Here is a 13,105-nt window from a genome sequence, read left to right as displayed (position 1 = left end):
CCAAGTGCACACGTGTTTAAAGGGTGAATCATCTCTGAAAATATTCCATGGCTTTCTCAAATAATGAAAAATAATCTTCAAAATTAAGCCGGGTTCCATCACTAGCAGCTGCTGCCACTGGATGAATCTGCTTTATCTTCTGGATATTCAGGGTCTTTGCTGTATGTTGAATGGTATTGTTAGCTAAATTTGCCTCCTGGAACAAAGATTGAATTCTGTTAAAAAGATGAAGAGATTTGCCTTTGTAATGCTTGTCATAAACATAGGCCAGCTCAAAAGTTTGACCGTAGATGACTCAGGCATTTAAAATTGTCTTCACATGTGCAGTATTTTTCCAAATATAATGGGCGTATACAAATGTGGAAGAATGATCACCCTTCCAACAACGGGACCCACCACCTTCGATGCTGCCAGGCTGTCCTTGGGGTTCCACAATGCTTGAGCTCTTCCAATGTAGGTGGCTGGTACTGGTGGTCATGGTATGAATGGAGGAGCCCAGAAGGAAGAGGAGACTTTCAGAGGAGCAGGGATGTCAGTTATAGCCATGGCTCAGGGCTTATGGGAGAGGCCAGAAGAGCCTGGCATTGGGTGACTCCCAGCAGTATCAGAACAAGTTTTCTCATTCTCTAGGGGAAGGTGGAGATGAGAGGAGAGGTAAGGGGAATGATGTACAGACACAATAACTGCCAGGATAGTGATTGAATAGCAATGTCCATCCCATTCTTAAGGCAGCAACATGGCGGTGATGGATGGAATGCTGGGGTAGAGTCAGGAATAACTTGGTTCGTATCTTGCCTTCAACACTTACTAGTTGGATATCCATAAGTTATAATACAGGTTCCTCACCTTTAAAATGAGGCTGATAGAGCTGGGGTAAGGAGTAAGAGCATTGGCTCTGGTGTCAGAGGACTTTCTACCTATGTACTCTGGGTAAGTCATTGAGCCTGGCCTTAGTTTCCTCATCTGTAAAGTGCAATGATCAGACTAGATTGCCATAGATGTCCCTTCTAGCTTGAGTTTTGTTATCCTTTGGGCTTAACTTACCCGCTTCACAAAGTAGTCATAATGACCACATGAGACTGCACGTGAGGTGCTTTGCAAACCTGAAGGGACTATAGACATTTCAGGTGTCATTATTGATCTTGCAGATATTAGAAATACAATCAAGATGATCATCTGAAGCTATTGACTAATCAGATAGACTACTGGACCACAAGAGGTTTTCTCCCTGTTTCTTACTACTGCCTGTGGGACCTGGGGCAAATGACTTAATCTCTCTGGGTCTATATGGTAGAGAACAAGATTTAGACTTCAGCCTCTGATACATTAGTTGTGTGACCCTGAATAAACCACTAAATAAACAAGTAAAGCCTCAGTTTTCTCATCTATAAAATGGAGATAATAATCTATGTAATATCTACCTCACAGAGTTGTTATGAGGGTCAGAGGAGGGGATGTAGGGGAGAGCTTTGTAAGCATTGGGTGCTATGGTAATGCAAGTTCATGGCCTTAAGGTGAGGATGCTGGGTTAGATGATCACTAGGGCTCCTGCCATCTCCAAGCACTCTGATCTAGAAGCTACACCGTTCTGGGGTTCCTCTCCCAGATGGTGTGTTATAGATGGATTCTAGGCCATACTTGGTTGTTGTTCAGTCATGTTAGAGATGGGCTCTAGGCTGTATTTTGTTGTTCAGTTGTTTCAGCCATTTGCTATAGATGGGTTCTAGACTTGTATTTTGTGTTCTTTAGTTGTTTCAGTCATGTCTGATGCTTTATGACCCCATTTTGGGGTTTTCTGGGCAAAGATACTTAAGTGGTTTGTTATTTCCTTCTCCAGTTCATTTTACAGATGAAGAAATTGAGACCAACAGGACAAAGTGACTTGCCCAGGGTCCTACAGCTAGCAAGTGCCTGAGGCCAGATTTGAACTCAGTATGATGAGTCTTCCAGACTCCAGACTGGGGCTCCATGCACTATGGTACCACTTAGCTGCCCTCAGGCTGTATAGATGGCAGAGTTAACTCTATTTAGTAAAGGCGTTTTAGACTCCTTTTTCCTTTCCTACCCATCCAATCAATGAGTATTTATTTTAGTACCTCTGTGCTAGTGATTTTTTATCTAAATGGACTTCTAACGTGGATTTCATTCCATTCAACACATACTCAAATACTTCTGTGGGTGGGATGCTGTCTCTGTGCTGTTGATAAAGAGACCAAATGCCTATAGTCCCTACCCTCAGGGAGTTTACCTTCTACTAGGTTCTCATAGCCTATGTATATGTATATATGTATATATTTATCTTTTCTGTGTTATGTTCTAATAGAAAAATGAGAGATGATAGATGTTATACTTAAGAAGTCATCCATTTGGTGCCACGTAATAATATAGGAGTCAGTTTGGAATGGGCTGGGCAAAGGTATACTTTAATCCTATTCCACATTCTACACTATGTGTTTATGTGACTCCTGGGATTCCTTTCTTTGATGTCTTTACTGTTTGCTTTCTTTCAGAGAGTGGGTTAATCGAGCCCCTTCTATTCACTTTTTGAGAGTATTAATCTGCCTGAGATTACTCATGAGAGATCCGTGTTATCAGGTTGGTTTGAAAAAAAAAATCCCAATTGTTTTCCCCCTTTGTTAAAATTAAGATGCTATTTATTAAACAGTGGTTTTCTGGAGGAAGACTGTGCTTGCTTTTTCTCCCTTGCAACCTGGTGCCTTCCAGATCTCAAACCCTCTCATGCCAAGAGATTTAGCAACATTTGAATTTGATGGAAAAAAAATAGTGTTTATTGTGGTTTATCATTTCCATCTTCTCTTTCAAGACAACTGCATTTATAGTCTTTCTTAATTAATATATGGCTTTTCTAGTCATTAGCTTTTTTCTTTCCAAGCCATTACCTCCCACCTTAGAATCAGTATTGTCTATTGGTTCTAAGGTATAGAAGAATGGTAAGGAGTAGGCAATGGAGGGTTAAATGACTTGCCCAGGGTCACCCAACTAGGAAGTGCCTGAGATCAGATCTGAAACCAGGACCTCCTGTCTCTAAGCCTGGCTTTTTATCCACTGAGTCACTTAACTGCTCCTGAACCAATTAACTCAATGCTTAGGAGATCTCTCCAAGCTCATTCTAGGGTATGCTGCCTATAGTGCTTGCTCCAAAGGTTAGCTCATGATGTTTTTGCAGGTCAAAGGCAATTCTGGGGGTGACTGTGGCTTGAGGGCAGCCAGGGTACCAGATTGGGGTCTGTGGAATTCATCTTTTCCCCTCTCTAGCCTCCCCCTGCCCCCACCCACTCAAGACCAGAGTCAGCTGGGAACAGTCCTCTACACTTGGATTTATTACTGCTAATGTGTTCTGGTCATAGATTGTGGAAGGAAAAATCACCCAAGACTCCAGGCTGAGAAGGAGATGCTTCCCCTCCCTAGATGATTGATTGTTTATTCTCCAAAGCCTAGCAAGAAATGAGAATATTCCCATCTGGTGGCTTCTGTAAATAGTAGTTATCCTTGTTCAGGTCCGCTCTCCTTTTTGGAAAATTCCCAAGTCCCCCCAACTGCTCCGTGTTGTCAGGAGCATTTCCTCTTACGCAGTAGGATGAGCTAATGCCTTTCCCTTCTGCGTTATTTCTCAACTCTTCTTGGGATGAGAATCCCCACCAGCTTCCATTCATCATCATCTCCCTGGGCCTTCCCTTCCAGGTGCTTGTTGGCTCTCCCCTGTGCTTGGAGAGCCTCAATATAATTGTTTTCCTTGGTAATCTTTTGTATTTTATGCACCTATAAACATTATTCTGAGTCACATGAAACAAAAAGGTTATGAACATCTACTCTTATATCCCTTCTAGTTCCAAATCATTGGGCCTATGACTAACTCTACTCTGATACTTAAGAGATTCTGAGCTGGGGGCAGCTGGGTGGCTCAGTGGATGGAGAGCCAGCTCTAGAGATGGGAAATCCTGGGTTTAAATCTGGCCTCAGATACTTCCTAGGTGTGTGACCCTGAACAAGCCACTTAACCCTCTCATTTCCTAGCCTTAGAGCCAATACACAGCACTAATTCTACGATGGGAAATGAGAGTTTAGAAAAAACAGAGAGAAAGATTTTGAACTGCCACTTAGTGTTTAGTAGAGTTCCCTGATAATATCTTGGTTAATTTGTGTTCTCTCATCTACTTCTTGCCTCTCTTCCCCGGAATCCTTGCTGGATATTTCTACTAGGATTTCCCACCTACCAGGACCAAAATCTCAGCTTTCTAAAACTTGACCCATCACCTTCCCCTCGAAGTCTCCCTTTCCTCCAAAGCTCTGTGTTCTGTTCTGTTCTGTTCTGTGTTCTTGCCTCATCCTCTTGACTATCCAGAGGCTTGAAAGCCTGGGTTCCCTTTGACTGCCTTCTCTTCCTTTTCCCACCCCATACAAACTCTTGCCAAATCCTATCCATTCAACTTGGGCCATGCCTCTTACATCTATCTCACCCTTCATTCCCATTCTCAGTGCAGCCTTTGAAGTTCATGCTCTCATCCTTTGCTGTTGTCATGCTCTAACTAGACCACATTTCTCTTTGTTTGGCCTTATAATTATTTGCATACAGATGCCCAGTACTGCCCTTCCTCTTCCCTGCTTGAGTTGTAAACTCCTTGAAGCCAGGATCTGTGCCATTTAATTTTTGTGCCCACAGGGCCTTGCATTTAGTAGGTACTTAATAAATGTCGATCTAACTCAGTTAATATTGGCTATACTGCTCAAGAAACTGGATGTGACTTCAAGGAGAGGTCCTGGTGGATTTCACCCTCACTAATTTGATGAAAAATTATAAACAAATTTATGACAAAAGTAGCAAAGTCAACACTATGGAGATGGTTCCTCATGATCTGGAAAAAACCTTGTGCCATTCCTGCCAAAAGTATCAAAGGGCTCCCTATTTAGGTAGTTGTTTAGACTTTGGGACCAAAGCAGAGCCTTGGCTTCTCTTGTGTATCTAAGGCCTAGTGGATCAGTAATCTCTTTGATGTCTCCTTCTACCTGTTCCTTCTACAAGAACACCTTCTCATCCTGTACAGTTTTTGTTCACATCATCCCATTATTCCACCTAAAGAGACAACCCAATATGCTGAAATGGCAACTAGGCTTTAAAGTGGATAGAATGCTGGGCCTGGAGTTAGAAAGATCCTGTTCAAATCCAACCTGAGATCCATGAACTGTGTGACCCTGGGACACTGGTTTAGCGACCTGAGACACTTTACCCTGCTTACCTCAGTTTCCTCATCTGTAAAATGAGCCGGAGAAGGAAATGGCAAACCATTGTAGTATCCTTGCCAAGAAAACTAAATGGAATTGTGAAGAGTCAGACACAACAACAATGGGCCAAAGGCCTTTCTTTTGATGTAATGTGGGTACATTATAGAATTGAACTCAGGCTGCCCTTTATTGTCTCTCATTCTTCTCACCAAATGACTCTCTTGCCAGTCATGAGTCTCTTTGATGGTCTCTTCATGCACACAACTCACCATTGATAATATTCTGAAACAATTTATGCCCACCGTGTCTTATTCCTTGCTCTTTGGGTGATCCACCCTTTTCATTCCTTATAGGTTGTAAAACTCTTCCATGATTGATATCACTGTTAAATGGGAGGACTATAATTTTATACTCCTCTCTAGTCTACTAGCCCCAAGGGACGTCAAGTGGTGTATCCCCTGGATAGATGCTCTCTTTGTTCTAAGGGCTGATGCTACCTTGGTGCCAGATTCCATTGGCCAACTTCCCAAACTGTGTGCTGGCTTTCTTTGGTTGGTTTGCTCAATCTTAGCATATTGGTGTATAATTATGCATTGTCCTTGATAAATAGTACAATTCTGTGGCAATAAAATGAACCAGAAATTGCTGTGCCCTCTCACAAAAACATTAAAGGTCTCCTTAAACCAAAAGTTCCCCAAGATTGCCACTTGCTGTTTATGATGGAAAAAAAGAGCCTGACTGTTTGCCTTTGATTCTAGAACTAGAGCCCAGTTCTCATCCTTAGTGATAATGGAGTACAGCTTTATGCAAAACCTTGTACAAATATGGCTCTTCTCCACCCTGATCCATTCCCCATTTAGCCCTTGACCAGTTAGGCTTTCTCTCTCTCTTTTTTAATTTAACCTTATTTTTTTAAACCCTTATCTTCCATCTTGGAGTCAATACTGTGTATTGGCTTCAGTGCAGAAGAGTGGCAAAGTCTAGGCAATGGGGTTTGTCAAGTGACTTGCCCAGGGTCACACAGCTGGGAAGTGTCTGAGGCCAGATTTGAACCTAGATCCTCTGGTCTCTAGGCCTGGCTCTCAATACACTGAGCTACCCAGCTACCCAGCTACCCCCTAGGCTTTCCCTTTTTAGAAGTCCCTGAGATATGTAAAGCAGGTTCTTTCTGGCTGGGTTAAAATTTATTGAAAAGCTTTGTTTGCTCTCCCTACCTCATTGATTTCTAGACTGGTTCCCTAATCTTCCCTGCTTTCCAGGCCTAGACTCTTTTGGACAAACCTTTTTCCCCCCCTTTAGGCCTTCAGCCTACTTCAAATTCCTCAAGCTGTTCAGCTGCCAATTTCTGTTTCCTGCTTAATTTTATCCTTTGTACTCTTAGCTTCTCCCATATCAGCCTGTTTCCTTTTCTTCTCTCAATCCCCTTTATCATGTCCTGTCTTGATTTATGCTTCCCTAAGTCCAAGTCATTTGTCTAGCTATCTAACTCTCCTTTTAATCTCCTTTCAATCAACTTTTAAATATATTAAATTTGTATTTTTGGAAGAATGCCATTTGCATAAGGTGGATCACTTGTCATCGTTGGCCAGGAGAGCCATACAAGATCCTAGCTCCCTGAAGAAAGATTATTCATCTCAGGCTTTCTTGTTGGCTTTTCCCACTTGTCCTCTCTCAGTCTTCTTCATATTTACTAGTACAAACTACTATGATGATACTATGATACTATGGCTCTCCTCAAAGACCCAAATGAGGGATAACCTGCTGTCTTTCCAGCCAGCCAGTTCACTTTGGGATAGCCCTCATTTTTAGTTTTTTTTTTTTTTTAAAATCTAAACCTTCCTTTTTACTCCTGGATTTGCCTTCTGTAACCAATCAGAAAAAACCTCATTCCCAGTCGAGGTGATAGCCCTTCAAATACGTGCGAGCAGCTATCCAAAGTTCTGCTTCCCTAGATAACATTTTCTGTTACCAACACTTCAACTATTCCCCACGTGGTATATTTTCCAGTCTTCTTTAGGTCTGGCACTCTTCTCTGTCCTCTTCTGGATACATTCCAACTTGTATGTTCTTCCTAAAATATGCTGTCCGAAGCTGAGCAAGCACGTCAGCTGAGGCCTGATCGGGGCACAGTGTGGGGAATGATCTTCTCCCTTGTTCTCAGCTGCCTCGAGCAGCAGACTTTTTTGTTGGGGCTCCCAGTGTTGATGCATGTTGAGCTTGCAAGTCCACCAAAGCACCCAGACCTTCATCAGAGGAACTCCATCTAACCATGGATCTTTCATTTTTGTTCATTTGATTTTTGAAGCCCAAATATAAAATTTTACGGTTAATCTCGCTTTCATTGTATCTCATTTGACTCATTCCATTTTTCTAGCTCATTGAGATCTTACTGAGTCTGGATCCTATCAGAAAATGAATTAGCTCTTTCCAAGCTTCATTTCATCTTCAAAGTAGACAAACAAACCTTCTGTGACTTCATCCAAGGCATTGATGAAAATGTGCTGACCTTCCTTGAAGCTGACATTGACCATCAATGGTTCCATCCCCTTTGCTCCATCTTACTCATAAGCATAGAAGCTGAAAGGCTTTGTCTACAGCATTCTCTTGATCTAATATAATCTTGTAAAGATGACCCTTACTTTCTGTCTTAGAATCAATTGTGTATATCAATTCTGAGGCAGAAGAGCAATAAGGGCTAGGAAATGGGGATTAAGTGACTTGCCCAGGGTCACACAACTAGGAAATGTCTGAGGTCAAATTTGAATACAGGCCCTTCCAGCTCTAGGACTGGCTCTCAATTTTTGTTGTTGTTGATCAGTTGTTTCAGTTATATCCAACTCTTTGTGACCCCATTTGGGGTTTTCTTGGCCATTTCCTTCTCCAGCTCATTTTACGAATGAAAAAAATCAAAGCAAACATGATTAAATAACTTGCCCAAGGTCACATAGCTAGAAAATGAAAGAGATCACATCTGAACTCAAGTCTTCCTGACACTGTATTCTATGTCATTTAGCTATTGCTGATGTAAATACTCTGGCAGAAACAAGAACAAAATCAACAAAAACCAGTAAAGAGCCGAGTCTTGTGAATCCATGCTGGCTTTTAATGATCACTGCTTCCCTTCCTTGCAAACAATTCCCTTGATAATAAAGTCTAGAATTTTTTTAGAAGTAGCAGCCAAGTTCTAGTTTTCAGAGTCTGTTCTCTTCTGGTTTTTGAACTTGGTCCTTGTGACATGTATCTCACCTCCATATCTGCTGTGACTCCCTAATAACAACATAATAATTACTCATCCAGGCCTGGTGACTTGAATTCTTTAAGGGCAGCTAGATACTGCTTAAGTATTTCCTTATCTCATGTTTCCACTCCCTGATAAACATTTTTGTTTTATTATTCACTTTGTCACTGGATCAGAAAACAGCCTTCTCAACATTGTCATCATCCCATCCATCTTGGGATGTGACTTGAACTCTTCTTTGACCCTTGTCTGGCCCCCCAAATTTCTTTAAAAAACAAGCAAACAGGCATGAAACAAAACAAAAACCCAGTTTGGGCATGTTCTGGGCTTTAGCGTTGCCGACACAGTTCTTACAGGGCAATGGTACTCTTTTGGGATCATACTAAGTTACTTGTTCCTATATCCATCTTCTCTGTTTAGAATCTGACATTTTGGTTGAGTTCTTGCATCCAAAGCTGTTTTCAGAATTTCTTTCTTCAAAGATTCCTATCTGTCTGAGTTAGTTGACTTTTTCCTACAAAAAAAGTCTCTAGATCTTCCTACTCTATCTTGGAATTCTCACATCTTCTTTTCCCCAGTGATAACAGTAGTAACAGTGAATGTCTCTGTATTACTCTTAGGTTAGGAAAGCCTCACATAAACCCTCTGAGGTAGGGACCACACATATCTGTAGTCCAATTTTCCAATGAGGAAACCATGGCTCAGGGAGGTCACCCAGCAATGGGGTCTCAAGCTAGGTCTTCCTCACTTCAAGCCTTCTATTCTATGCTCAGTGCAAAGTTGCATGTCACATTACGCTTGTCATTTCTTCTCAATCATGAACTCCAATGATGGAACAATAATTTTTTCATCATAATCAAACCCACAACAAGTTTCTTTTGTCACTTCTATATTGGAAAGGTGAAATTGTCCTTAAGTCAAGCCACAAATTCATTAATTGAGTGGCTTATACAGAAAGTCCCTTATCATTATAATTCATTTATTCAATACTTGTTGATTTAAAAAAAAAAAACCATTATTTCCCATCTTAGGATCACTACTGTGTTCTGGGCCTGACCTTCAATTCACTGAGTCACCTCACTGCCCCCAACCACTACTTATTTTATCATGTTTCTGTGTCAGGTTTGCCATCTCATTACCAAATTCCTCTTGGCTTTATTTGATTCCTCCTTCTGTCTAGGTGGTCTGTAGTCTGCCACCCCTACAACATAACCTCTCCTTCTAATGTCATTGTTCCTTCTTTTTCTCCTTCTAATAATGTACTAACTGCTCCTTACATTCCTCAGTGTCACAATGCTTTGGCCAAGTTTAAAATGGCAAGGAAAATGCTAAGCTTTAAGATAATGTATGTTATGTGACTCTTTGTATGAAATAGCAGGAGACTGACATTCTTTCTCCTTTAGAGTTTTAAAAGACATAGTTTTAAATTCATACTGCTATTCTGATCAAATTGAGTGAGCAAAACTCTTCTTTGGGGAGGAAGATGTATTCTCCTCCCCTCGTCATAAAATGTCCTTGCTTAATGACTTCTCTTTCCTATGAGGCTGATCATGCCCACTTGGGTTTTTGCAGATTCATACTGTAATGCACAAAACACAACACAATGCAGTGTGAAAATTGTAATTTCCCTTTCCCTGGGTGGCCTTTAAAAACCAATTTCTATTCCTCATGAAAGTTAATGTTATGTTTACTTTTATTAGGAGATACTCCATAACTTGGGTGGGATTGAAAACCTAGCCCAGGTAAGAGACCTTTCTTATTGCTCTTGCTTTGTAGTTTAGTGCTCACCTTGGGGCAGGTGGTCCTGGTGATAAGTCCTGGAGAGCAGGGTGGATTCGTTCCCTTGGCTGCCCATGGGGAAGCAGGTGTGGCTCACAGTCATGCAGAAAAATAAAGCCAGCAGGCTCTTCTCTTGGAGGCCAACACCCCGGACTTTTTGTTCTGGTTAATTGGATTGAAAAGAGCCTGCCCATTGAAGTTAGAAAGGGGTATAAAAGGTCATGGATAATTTCGTTTAGTCAAGGGAAGAAATATGAAGGAGCCTCCTTGGGTCCAGTTCCCTTTATTTCCCCAACACAAATGGAATCTGAGAAAAATTAAAGAAACAAAACCCAAACCCAAGCTCATAAGGGTGGCCAAGTGTTTAAGCAAGAATAATGAACATGCTTGTAATGGGAATCAAACAACAGCGAAGCATGGAAAAATGCAGCTTATAGCTTCTAAATGGTATGTTTATCGAGGGAGGGACAAAAAAGTAAATGCTTTTGGCTGGGTCCTGTGTCTTGCATTGATTAAAAACAAAATAGTAAACAAATAAAACACCTGGCCTGGGAATCCCTGTAGATCCCATTGTAGCTTAGCCTCCTAAACCTCCCATATCAAGTATATATTGTCCACTTCTTCCGGGTGGCCCAGAGGAAACTGAGTGTCTTCTGAATCATCCAGGGGAGAATAAGTTGTATTCAGGAGAGACTTTTTGTATTAAGTAGGTTTTATTAGAAATTATTTTACTAACCATCTCAGCTATCCAGAATATTCAATTAAACAAACACCAAAATTGCAGTTTACTGTATCTGAAAATTGATTCTATGGCATTCATACAGTTAATGTTTGGCATGATCATTAGGCAGCAGTACGGCCAAAGCACTTTATTTCAGTTGACCCTCACAATGCCCTGGCACAGTCCCATTTTGCAGATGAAGAAACAGGCCCATGGAGTTTATTTGCCCAGAGTCCTAGAGCTCATACAGGTGTCTGGGTCAGGATTTGAACTCACATCTTCCTGATGTCAGATGTGTGCTCTATTTTATTAACAACTCATCAATATGGGAATTTGGAGAACATAAACAACCCACTTATTATCAGTTTTCATAATACCTATTTCACCTGCTCTTAATCTGTCTCTGCTCTGATATCAGGCACATCACAAACCTGTTTTCATTTCATGTGAGCCACGGATGTAATGAAATCCCGCCTAAATTTGGAGGCTCCATAGCATACTTTGAATTTTAGCAATGATGTTGAGGGAGAGAGATGGTGGGTAAAAAGCTCTGGACTTGGAGTCTGGACTCCTGAGTTAAAATCCCACCTCTGCCACTTATGACCTGTGAACTTTGACAAGGGAATTCTCTCAACAGAGACCTCTATGGGTCTCAGTTTCCTCTTCTGTAAAATGAGAAAACATACTAGGCATTTTGTGAAGTTTAGCTTAGCGCAGGGCAGTGAACCTGGGAGAAAAATTTTTTTTTTGCCCCACTTGTATTTCAGGCTCTGCTGAGGAGCCGTAGGAACTCTTTTCCAATCATGGGTTGCCACCTACAGTCCATGCTGAAAAGTGCGCCATCTTGGATCTCAGCTTACTTTTTCAGGAGTTTCTCTGACATTTCTTTTTGTGTCTGGACTTTATTGCAGTACATGGAGATTGTAGCAGACGGGTATCTTGGCTATGGAGAAGAACAGCATAGTGTTGACAAGTTAGTCAACATGACATGTGAGTATTGTGGTGTAGAGCTTCTCTCTAGCTCTGGCATGTTAGCGTGTTAGGGGCCGTCTCTCCTCTTCTCCGTCAGGTGTGTGTCAGTGCTTGCTCTGGATCCTGTTTTTACTTATTTGTGCCCATGCTCAATCCCCTAGAAGAATGAAAGCTACTTGAGGGCAAAGGCTGCTTTTTTTTCAGCTTTCGTGTACACAGTAACTGGCACAGTGCCTTGCACACAGTAGGTGCTCAATAAATTTTTGTTGAATTGACTTGGACTTTCTGTTCCTTGTAATTAATAAGTCTGTGATTCTTTGTGATATGGAAAAAAAGAAGGCTTATTTTAGTATTTAAGATGTACAAAAAATATGGTTTTGGGGGCAGCTGGGTAGCTCAGTGGATTGAGGACCAGGCCTAGAGATGGGAGGTCCTAGGTTCAAATTTGGCCTCAGACACTTCCCAGCTATGTGACCCTGGGCAAGTCACTTGACCCCCATTGCCTAGCCCTTACCACTCTTCTGCCTTGGAGCCAATACATAGTATTGACTCCAAGATGGAAGGTAAGGGTTTAAAAAAATATATATGGTTTTGTTGAGTCCCATGCAATTAATTTAAGCTAGAATACCAAGAATTGTTATAGTGGATCAGGGGCTGACCTTGTAGTCAAGAAGATATGAGTTCAAGTTCTGCCTTTGACACATAATTAGCTGTGTGAACATAGTCAAGTCACTTAACTTTGATGCTTCCCTCTTTAAGTCTGAAAGATAAAGACTGGTTTTCTAGTTACATTAGTGGAAGGAGTTTCTGGGCCAAGAATTCCCCTACCCTGGTGAAATCACAGGAGTAGGATATCCTCCCTCTTTCCTCACTTCAATCGCAGTATACCTTAGATATAGAGAAGTGACTTTCAGATTATGACCACAACTTTCACAAAACATTTTTTATAAGAAGATTTATTGAATCAGATATCTAACTATTAAGCTCAGGTGGCCTCCACTAAATGAACTGGAGAAGCTCCATCAATTTTCCCATTGATTTTCACTATTTTTCCAGCAGTTGTGGACATATTTTCTAGGAAATTTTTAAACATGACTATCTTCAAGGTGAGAGCTTTGGTTGAAGTTGAAATGTTCCCCAGCCCTGAAGGGTTT

General features: G+C 41.3%; 1 protein-coding gene across 8 annotated transcripts in view; it reads left to right on the top strand.

Annotated features, from left to right (window-relative positions):
- NEK10 (NIMA related kinase 10) overlaps window positions 1-13,105 on the top strand; it is a 256,666-nt gene that overhangs the window by 37,614 nt on the left and 205,947 nt on the right. For all 8 annotated transcript variants that reach the window (XM_056800368.1, XM_001380886.5, XM_007505191.2 and 5 more), the window contains 3 exons: window positions 2,511-2,595; window positions 10,180-10,221; window positions 11,891-11,969. In XM_056800368.1, coding sequence (XP_056656346.1) covers window positions 2,511-2,595; window positions 10,180-10,221; window positions 11,891-11,969 — 206 coding nt within the window. The remainder of the gene's footprint in view (window positions 1-2,510; window positions 2,596-10,179; window positions 10,222-11,890; window positions 11,970-13,105) is intronic.

Source organism: Monodelphis domestica, chromosome 5, assembly GCF_027887165.1.
Source record: "Monodelphis domestica isolate mMonDom1 chromosome 5, mMonDom1.pri, whole genome shotgun sequence".
Lineage (NCBI taxonomy): Eukaryota > Metazoa > Chordata > Mammalia > Didelphimorphia > Didelphidae > Monodelphis > Monodelphis domestica.
This window is presented reverse-complemented; position numbering and strand designations above follow the sequence as displayed.